Source organism: Pristis pectinata, chromosome 5 (assembly GCF_009764475.1).
Source record: "Pristis pectinata isolate sPriPec2 chromosome 5, sPriPec2.1.pri, whole genome shotgun sequence".
Classification (NCBI taxonomy): Eukaryota; Metazoa; Chordata; class Chondrichthyes; order Rhinopristiformes; family Pristidae; genus Pristis; species Pristis pectinata.
The window spans coordinates 107,665,878-107,676,909 of record NC_067409.1 but is presented as its reverse complement, the minus strand read 5'-3'; the positions used below and the strand labels follow the sequence as shown (position 1 = coordinate 107,676,909).

Sequence of the window (11,032 nt, the reverse complement as noted above, 5' to 3'; positions counted from 1 at the left end):
ATATGCAATCAAGGTAATACTTAATGGCAAGTGTAATCTGTTCCCCCACCTGTGTGAAGAACCAAGTAAAATATATACTAAAATTCAGTTTTGCTATTAATTCCAATTTTGTAAATTGTATCCTTAAACTGTATTTGTCAATGTAGATGAATATCATTTTGCATTGAAAATTGGAGTGACATCAATAAATGTGGAAACCCCTGTTAGTTTCAAACTCATTCTGAATGCATGACAGTGATCAACGCAACACAATTCATAAGTAAAATGTTTCTGTGTTACTGTACTCTTAGCTTGACAACTGAAGTAATACGAACATTAATGACATCTATGTATTCTATGCCAAGCCTCTCACAAATAACAATGATTTTCCAATAATACACAAAACATATATGAAGTCTATCTTAGCTGCATATTTCAGCATAAATAATGAGTGCACGTTGCTGACAACAATAAGTGACGAAAGAAGAACCATGTTCTATCTGTATTGTACGTACATTTATTGATATGAATGTTACAATATTGCAAATTGAGCAGTTCATGGACAGCAAGACAGATTAATCATTTTGATTGATTTCAGTCAGGCTACTGGATAATATTTCAAAATGTTTCAGAAAAGAAACATGAAATATTTTGGCAGTTTTTTTTGATTTATGGAGGTGTTGTGTTGATTAAATATCTGCAAAATATATACCGTATGTGACTCATAACACATATAATAATTGAAACCATTGCAATTTAATTGATTTAGGAAAATGACATAATATACATTACTACAATTGATTAGGCCAAAGTGGATAAATAATGTTACCACATGTAACGCATGCATAGTGGAGGAACACAATGAATATTTTTAGTAGGTTTAAGACATTGCCTTACTTTTTTAAACTGTAGTATTAGAAATTTGAGATACTTTTAGTCACAGTGAAGAAAGGATTGTGGCTATTGAATTATAAATAGCATGACTTATCATATGACCTTTGTGGTAGAAAATCAGAAATCAAATTGTCACCCATTAAATTATCTACTTAACAACTATTAAATTGTCAGATGTTATTAGTAAATATTCATTGATAGTAAAGGTAAAAGAAAATCAAGATATAACATGCATATTATGATTATCTTTTTAAATACAGTCCCAAGAGGAAGTGGGGATTAGTTCTCCATTAACCTGGCAGTAGTGTGAAAAAGAAACCAAGGAGCAACTTTGAGAACACATGTCTCTTTAGACCTTAACATTTTCCAAAAGGAATTCTAGAAAGTTCTGAATTAAATAGAAAGTATATGAACTATAAATCACAGTGTGGTCTAAACATTTTTTTATGACATGGTACAAATATTTTTAATTTTGTGGTGCTCTGATGGCTTAAAATTTAGGAAAATCCAGTTCCAACAGTCATGCTATTAGTGCGTCCACATAAATACCCATTTATCAGTTAAATAGGTGAGTATTTGTGTTGAATAGATACTTCTCAAGTCGTATTGCTTCAAAGAATCATTACACACAAGTGGTAGTAGATGTTTGAATGGAGCGATTTGGAGATCACATTCAGAATTTTAAAAGTGGGAATTAAAATAGACGCCTCCTGGATTACGTAAACATTTTTTATGAGTTGAAAATGGAAAGTCAATATACCAGTGAACCCCCCAAAATTTGTAAACGATATCTGTATGCTCATGCAATAAAACGAGTCTTCATACGAGTATTCATATTAGAAAATAGTTTTTGACGTGTTTTAATGTTATCGATTTATTAACCAATGTGTACTACGTTCGCACAACTTGGTTACAGTTTCGATCTTGCGATCATTTAGTTTTCAGGCACACATTATGGATATTATTCACAACATCATCCAGAAAGGGCGAAGCAAAAAGATCTCGGCTGACAACTCGTAGCAAACAACGAGGTCAAGTGCTTATGCATGGATGCATTGCAACATCTTTGAAAGCAGAAGTAGCAGACAAAATAAAAATAAATTGTTACCTTGCAAAGTTCTAAAAATAACTACTACGATTCGTGAGTAATTCGGAATACGGCACAGTTACCTCCTGGGCACAGATGCCTCTAAGACACGGTTACCTCTTAGGCATGTAGTTGTTACACTTTGTCAGAGTGTAAGCTTTCCATTGGTGATGTACGGATCCAAAAATAGTTTGAAACCTTGCCTGGAGATAACTCCTGGCACCGCAGTATGGCCCTCAATACTTGGCGCAGTGTTCATTATGATAGTTAAGCATGCTCTAAATGCCCCTACCTTTCCAAGTCACATTGGCGTGCCTGTAGTGCACTCAATTCAAAACAAGAGGTTTCGTAAACAGTGCATTTAAACCGGATGTAATGCTGTATAATTTGCAATGTATCTCAAAGCGACTGAATCCATTTCACATCCTTTGCCAACCATGCAGAAACAGCCTGGAAATGAAGACGGTATGGTCAGTGGATTTTTTTTTCATTTGGAGGGTTGTGAGTGAAAACAAAGGAAAACAAACAAAACGGCAATGAAAAAGTCAATTCTCACGGCTTGCCTTTATAAGAATTCAGACATGGTCGTCAACGCGTGAATGACAGCACTCACATTGGCTAGACTGCAACTTTCAACTTGACCTTGGCCTTTAGCCGTGTCTAACCCGTATGTAAAAGAGCTGCCCATTTGGTTGCTGCCATTTTGTAGCATAATCTGCAATGTGCCCGTTTGAATATGCTGCAGATTGTATTCATATCGCACCCATGCCTTAACATAACACTCTTTCAAAACGGAAGGCGCTGGTGGTCCAACCTACACTCAAGTGCGCAGACGAATGTTTGCTTCAATTCAACTTGTATTTTGGGGGGAGGGGCAGCCTTCTCTTGATTAAATAATGTTCAATTTAGAAACGTCGCTGTATAAAACTGTGGTTCGAATGAATTCACATTGAAACATATTCTAACATAGCGCAGCCTTTGCCCGTGTTACCTATTTATCTGATACATGGATATTTACATGGAACAAATCTACATAATTAAATGCAGTTCATCTTCTGTGTATCTGCTGAGATTAACTGAGCAGATACGGCGTTATTAAGCATTAACCGAATAATTATGGAATAAGATGTGCTCTTTCAAAATATTGTATGATCAGAACAAATTCTAGTCAGACCGTTAGCTTATAATACACGGGAAAATTTAAGGTACTTCAACTACATTAAGTACTAATACTAATAAGATCGACCGACGAATAATTATGGGAGGAGGCGAATCTTTGTCATTCAGTGACAGATACACTAGAATACCAATCATTTTATCACATAATCATCACTGGAGTATAAACTAAACGAGCTCCCACTGAGTAAGCTGGTCATAGATTTGAAAGAATAATCACACAAGATCTATTGAGAAAGTCCCGATTTAGCTTGTCTATATTTCACTGCAGCGTTATATGTTTTAGCCCCATCTCAATATAATCTGTGCAATTATAAACTGGAAAATGTTGTACATTTTGGATATTCAAAGGAAAGATAAAGTAGAAAATCTCCAGATACAGTGGAGAGACTATTTCATGTCACGGAAGTCGACGGAGAGTGTTTATATTCAATATAATTGGAATAACAGCCTCTCTGTTTTACTAACGATGGTCCGCATCACTGAAGAAACAGCGTCTCCAAACCATTTAGCTTCGCATTACTTCCATTTTCTAAAATAAGATTAAAAGAACGATAATTGGCTACTCCTTTAACGATCGCCTGACCCCTACATCTGAAGAGGGGGGGGGGGGGCAAAAAGTGAGAAAAGAAAGAGAAGAGCAAGTAAAGCAGGGAAGAGGGTGATAGATAGAGAGCGTGGGGGAGGGGAAGGTGAGGATTATAAAGAATAAAAAGCATTTCAACAGTAAAATGATTGTTCTAGGCAGCTGCATCACTTAAAGGCACTAAGTCTTCAGCCATAGAACCAAGGCCAACGACTGACTGAAACAGGGTTGTCGAGGTCGATTATCATGATATGAGTTTGATTCCACTTACCACAAGGTCCCATGTACAAAGTAAGTGACTAGAACTGAATTAAAGATCACCCTTTGTGACGACCCATTGCTGTCGAACAGTATTGGTCCCAATTTCTTTTTGCTCATTTATACCAGCCACTCTTCATCATGTGATATCTGCGTTTAGTAGGATGGGTTATGGCCATGCTCTCCGCCAAATTTCACCAAGTTACTTCTAAATACAGCGATAATATAGTTGAATCTATCAAATAACGTTTTTAAGACTGTGTTAGATATTATAAAATAAATTATATTTATGGATTTTAGTAAATTTAACCAGGTGGCAGATATTATTAAATAATTCACAATTCTATCGCTTTTCCGTCTACTTAAATGTGCCAGTTACCCATAAAACACATTTACTGATATTTTAATTTGAAATCCAGTTACATGAATACTCTTCCTATTCAGAGCATACACATTTTGCAGCAAGTAAGTTACCAAGAACCGACTGCATTAGCGGGGGAAGAATTGAAAACTGACATTTGTTTAAAAACTTCAAGATCACGGCTGGCAAACGGCAGGAAAAGAATTAGTCAATATTCTTATCTGTCTTATAAATGTCCTTTGATATTAATATATTTTTAAGATAGCTAGAAATTTTACCACTACTATTACATGCAAATATTTTAATTGTTCCGAGCGAATGGAAATTCTGTTATTCTGTAAGATGAGTTCAATTTCCGAAATGATTGATTTCAACATGCACTGCTCCGGTGCTCATTTTATTTACAAATATTACATAGAGAGTGAACAGATGGTTTTTTTCAAATAATTATCACGTTTTATCAAACATCCACTCCGGAATAATTTTGGACTTTTCTTCGGCGTTATTACTATTTGATTTAACGAGTTATGTCATGAAGCAATATAAAGGTCATACAGATGTTTCCTTTTCACTATAAAATTGCTGCTACTACCTATTTCTCCAAACGTTATTTTCCTATTAGTTGAAAACACTTCGTGATTTTATTTGTATATTGTAAGGTATAGTACTAACCCGTCCTATCGCTAGGCTTTGCTCAAGCGGCAGCTGGTTTGACAAAAAAAGTCCAATTTAATTGATAGGAGATACATATGATAACAAGGATGAACCGTAAAATTATCTATTCAAAGGTAAACTCAACTCTTGGCACGATAATCAAGAACATGCACAGATAACCGATTTAAAATCATTTACGTCGTAACCCCCATAAAACATGAATTATTTGTTTTGTTAAATGCAAAAAACAATAGATTTAACATTGAGCACTTTTGTGCATATGCAAAATATTGCTTCTACTAGCATGGCCAAGCATTTTCATGTAAACCCACCTATGTAATTCCCATAAAAATGGTTTATTTTGAACACCGATGGTATTGCAACATTTTGATCTATGCATTTTATTCCAATCACTCGTTCACGTAAATATCCAAACGTTACTTTATTAGACTAATGGAACATCTACCTTTTTTCTTCAGATGTTTATCAGCTACTTTGCATATCACGTGGACAACTCGCAGCCAATAGGGAGGCAGGTTTCAGCGACACTGGCGCGTCAATGCTGCTAAGTCTGAGAGATTCAGTATCTCTTTTCAGTCTTGGGGGCTTTTAAAACGGCCACTAGTCTCAATGTTGGACGTGATATGACAGCGTCAGTGATACTTCATCCCCGCTGGATCGACACGGTGATGTTCGTCTACGACAATAATTTGGATGAAATTAATAAAAACATGGATGGATTTTCAGGAGGGAACTTCACAGCAAATCAATGCAGGAATTTGATGGCCCATCCAGCATCCCTAGCCCCCAGTTCTGCTTACTCGTCGAGTGAAGTACCAGTCTCTGGCATTGTTGAACCTGTCAAACAGTGTAGTCCTTGTCCTGCTGCTCAAACTTCCTCTAGTGCTTCTCTTCCTTATGGATACTTTGGGAGCAGTTACTACCCCTGCCGAATGAGCCACCATAGCAGCATTAAGTCCTGTGCGCAACCCTCCACCTTGTCTGGCTATCCTGCCGACAAATACATGGACACGTCCGCCGGCGAGGAATTCACCACCCGAGCTAAGGAGTTTGCTTTCTACCAAGGTTACGCGGGGCCATACCAACCAATGCCCAGCTATTTGGACGTACCTGTGGTCCCCACCATCAGCGCTCCGGGAGAACCGAGACACGACACATTATTACCCATGGAGAGCTACCAGCCCTGGGCAATTACCAATGGGTGGAACGGTCAAGTTTGTTGTTCGAAAGAGCAACCTCAAGCCACCCACCTCTGGAAGTCGAGTCTGCCAGGTAAATATAGATAAAACGTAATGCACTCCCCATAACCGAAACCCGTCCAATGAAAGGAGAAAGCATTTTGTCTGACGTGCAAATACGTACGGGTAACTGAATAACATATAAATTAGACCACAATTAAGAAATGATATTCGCCATGCCCCCAACATTACATACACTTGTATTTTAGTGTCCTGCCTAAATATTCTTTTGCATGATTTTTATATAATTCCTTCGACCTTCGAACGCATTAAATTAGATTTGCTGCTATGTCATTTATTTCATTAAATGCAATCCCAGTAACATCTCCATGCTGTGATGTTGAACTTGGCTCCAGCGACAGTCTCTGTTTTGAAACTTTTTGTTTATTTGGCGACGAGAGCTAAACTGCCAGGGATAGTAAAGGTGTGTATTTCTCTCCACAGACGTCGTTTCGCATCCTTCGGATGCGAGCTCTTTTCGGCGTGGGAGAAAGAAAAGGGTGCCTTATACCAAGGTGCAGTTGAAAGAACTTGAGCGGGAATATGCTACCAATAAATTCATCACCAAGGACAAGCGGAGGAGGATATCGGCATCGACAAACCTCTCTGAAAGACAAGTCACTATTTGGTTTCAAAACAGACGAGTCAAAGAAAAAAAAGTTCTCACCAAACTGAAAAGTAACAGCTAGTGCGACAATTCCAGAAACACTTGGACTTATTTTGAAAATTTTAAAACATGTCTGATCTCAGCCTGAAGAAAAAAAAACCATCTCAGCTCATTTTCTTGATGCTAGATTTTTTTCTTTCTGCCTGAACATTACTTTTCTTAAAACATCCCACAAAACACAAATAAAAATCCAAGAGACACATGGTACAAATATCTTGTTAAAACAAATTATTATTCGCCAGAAATAAATCAAACTCATTATCCAAGAATCGAGAGGGTTGCTATTTTCAAATGTGGCAAACATTGTCGAGTGCATATAAACTGAAACACTCAGAAAGAATAATCGTAAAACTTTGATTCACACAGTTCCTTCGCAAAATGCCATCAAAGCACCTAAAGAAAACTTGCTGAAAGGGTTTAGTTATTAAAAAAAAAGCTACTAGAGTGCATGCTATTTTTTTCCTCAGGTAAGCTATGGGATATATCGTGAAATGTATAATAAAAAGTATGTTTACGCACTACGTTTTCTTTGGAAGGGATGCGCTGTCTCTAAAGATATTAATATACAGGTAGATGGAAGAATATATTCTAAATAGCAATACAGATGGGAACGTGAATGCGTACAATTCCAGCACTCTACATTTCGTCTTATGTACATACCTAAGAGCATCCTTGCCTTTCATAATTACAGTGCAGACCGTCAGTTTCTACAAAGCGGAAAGGAAAATATGCTTGCAAACGTGGAAGACCCCATCCCGTGCAAATGAACTAAATATGAAGCCTTTTTTTGTCTGCTAGTTATATTACACATCTCACATCGCATTAATCTTCATGCAGGCTTAAGGCGCACAGCTTTCTTCTTAAAGATGACAACATCTGCGTGCAATTGTATTTAAAAAACACTGCATTGTTATATCTGCATGCTCCCTCTTGCTTGGTATATATAAACCAATTATAGTTGCAACGTTAAATCACGAATGATAATCATGAAATTAAAATATGTCTTGCATTACTATTATGCAGCTTTTAATCTGTATAGCCTATTGTCTTTTTATCATCTACTGAATTACTTGCATTAAAACAAATTATTTCACGAATAAAAAAAGTCTTCATAAACTACAGCGTCGCGTATTTTTTGTTAGTTTTTGGTTCGAAACATGAGACCAGCTAAGAACTTCTAAGGGAAAAAAAGTCAAAAAGGGCTAATTAGATTTCTTCCTGTTGTGAAGCAAGATATTCCAAATGCGTGGAAACCATGCTTTCATTCTAAGAAATAACCGAGGAATTTGCCAATCAGCAAATATACCCGGCTTTTTTTTCAAATGGGAGAATGTCACCGCCAGATAAAGATTCAGGGTTTTGATGGAAACAATATTTGTAGGCTGGACCTCTAAGTTTGTATTAATATCTGCTGAAAGTTTGAGAGCAATGAAGTGTTTCCATATTCTGAGTAAAAATACACGCTCTGCCTTTGCTTTGTACATGGAGGCAGGGCGCTGGGGGGGGGGGGGGGGGGGTGGCTTAAACCTTGACCTTGACGAAAACAGATAGTCTTTGACCTTGACGATTAACAGCTTATGAATAGTCATGAGATGCATATGTAGAGCAAGTACGCCATCTACTGTTACATCTGCGGACATTCATTGATATGAGCGTTGGAAACACGAGCAACCAAACATGATTGTATCAATAATAAACGTGCAGAGAGTGAGCTGGGAGCATCCAATAAAGGTCGGCAACTCTAACGAATACTTATGCATTGTCAACATATTGGAAAATTTCGGGTAAATCATTTAAAACGTTTGAATTTCAATATCTAGTCATAAATTACATTTCCTACGCCAAGGTTTGATAATTTACTAATATCCTAAAGGAGGGAATTTAGAATCCATATGAATATCGGGATATGGCTGTATGTTTTGTGACTTAACTTTCACCTGCAATTCCATTTCAACTTCTACAGCTAAAGAATGCGCAAACAAACTGATCAAGTAAAATTCCTTACTATTGTATTTACCAACTGCGTAAAAGGCTTTAGAGTAATCTTCAAATTATCTGTGATCGGTCGTTTACAACATGTTTGTCTTTATGTAACCATGCTTCTGTTATTTCACCTTTATCTATTGCTATATCTAACTACTCTGGGCAGGACAGCTATTCTCTTTTATATTCTGTATCCCGTCAAGTATTTGCGGAATTTCGCTTCTAATCTTGCAAAACTAAAGGGATGGCTTAGATGTTCCATGTAAATGACAGTAAGGAATTTTACGCGACATTTTGGGAATTTTAAAGCATACAGTCTAGATAGATTTTAAATAGAAACCACAGGAAATTGTATGTGATGTTGAGTAATCTGTCTTTCGCTAAGGGCAGTAGACATGCAAAACTATGACTTGATCTTCATTAAAAAACGTTAACTACCGCAACCTTTCATTTTAACATACAGAATTACAAATAAATTCCACAATCATGCAGAGTACGCGATTTTATCGTGGATATTATAGAGAATGGTTCCTTGGAATTATTAATTGAGAGGTAAGCGGACTTCCTTAAGTAACCGATCTATTTTGTTACATTTACATCCAATTAATATTAGATGCCTAATGATCAACCTTAAACTATACATTCTCTGGTGCATTTTCCAAATACACCCGAAGTAACAATCTGGGGGTTACTGTTTGCAACATGAAAGCTGATTTGTCAAAATGTCGTGGGATTATAAAATGCTACATTCATCACATGACGCAGTCGAACCAATCACAACATGCTATTGCAAAATCCAACCGAGCATTTGTTGGAAAATACTTGAGGAGAACCACCCACATTGTGTCTGATCAAGGCTGGTTTAATTATTACTTTTCTAGATGCATCTAGTGTAAAATTGCGAAATTTCTGTTTACGGGGAAGAGAACGAAATAATGTTTTATTAGTTATAAGTAACCATTCGGTGCAGTCAAAACAGATAATGTTTATATGAATAATAGACAATTAACACTATTTCCAAATAAATTAATGCAGTGCAAATTTTTACTTCGGCCGTTATACGTTTTGTTGGGCCTGAAGTAACTGAAATACAACAGGTAAAAATGCTGCGAAGTCCTTAAGCAATGAAAGGGACGCTCAGATTTGTCGATTTGTCCAGTCATTTCTTGTTATTTATTTATCGCAAGATAAAGAGTTAAACAAAATTAACTGTATAGTTATCTCCGTGATAACCACAGGGAAGCAAAGAATGCAATAATTTAGAACTGGCATTTCAGAATTCATTTAGCCTTAGGTTCTTGAAAGCGTTTGGTGCCAATGTTCAACCTTGAACTGTAGATCTTCACTTGGAATAAATGAATGCATTTTTAATGACTTCAGCGGCAGCCACGAGCGAATAAATTAATTTATTGGGAAAACGATAATGCATTTTGGATTACTGAATTTGTGTTACGGAATATTATCAGTAACTCCGATCTAGTCCTTAGAGAGAAGTTCGCATGCATTACTCTAGATTCTCAAAAAAAAAACATATCACATAGTACGAAGCAAAGCATTAGGAATTATATTTAAAGAGATTTATACTCTGTATCATCTATGATTATAACAACGCCATTCGTTCTATGATGAAAGCTATAAGCCATTTTCGAAAACTAAAGTCGTATTAAGACATAGTTTGGATTTAATTTCGCTTATTACCACTTTTAAAAAATATGCAACCATTCACCTCACCGATTATGTGTTCTGCCAGCAGCCTGAATGCTCATTTATCTTGATATAATGGCTTATTTGAATTGTTTCTTCTCTTCACTCGAGTGAAGCCTTATTATCTATTCTGAAGGCAGACAGCATTCGCTGCATGAAGTATATGCATGTATATACATGCTACAAAATGCGTTTTTTCCCGTTTACTGCCAAGTACAACTTGCCATCATGCAATTAAACGTATCCAAAACGAACACTCTTAACAATAAGAAACACTGAAATGTATATCTAATGTTTATGAATTGCTTCAAAAGAATATTAAATGTAAAATTCCTATTGAATTCAACGATGGGCTAAGTAAATTGGATTTTTAACTAACTGTACTATACACTCAACTTACTGTATGTGGCTCTTCGAAAATCGC

General features: G+C 36.4%; 1 protein-coding gene across 1 annotated transcript; it reads left to right on the top strand.

The window, feature by feature from the left end:
- Positions 1–5,639: 5,639 nt before the first annotated feature.
- hoxa13b (homeobox A13b) lies at positions 5,640–6,943 on the top strand. Its single transcript, XM_052016427.1, has 2 exons — positions 5,640–6,288; positions 6,699–6,943. The coding sequence occupies exons 1-2, from the start codon at positions 5,640–5,642 to the stop codon at positions 6,941–6,943; spliced, it is 894 nt and encodes a 297-aa protein (XP_051872387.1).
- Positions 6,944–11,032: the final 4,089 nt, after the last annotated feature.

Bases quoted from the DNA above. Each gene is read 5' to 3' on its own strand.
- hoxa13b (XM_052016427.1), top strand. From the start codon at position 5,640: ATGACAGCGTCAGTGATACTTCATCCCCGCTGGATCGACACGGTGATG. The intron at 6,289-6,698 runs GTAAATATAGAT...TTCTCTCCACAG, and splicing joins CTGGAAGTCGAGTCTGCCAG to ACGTCGTTTCGCATCCTTCG.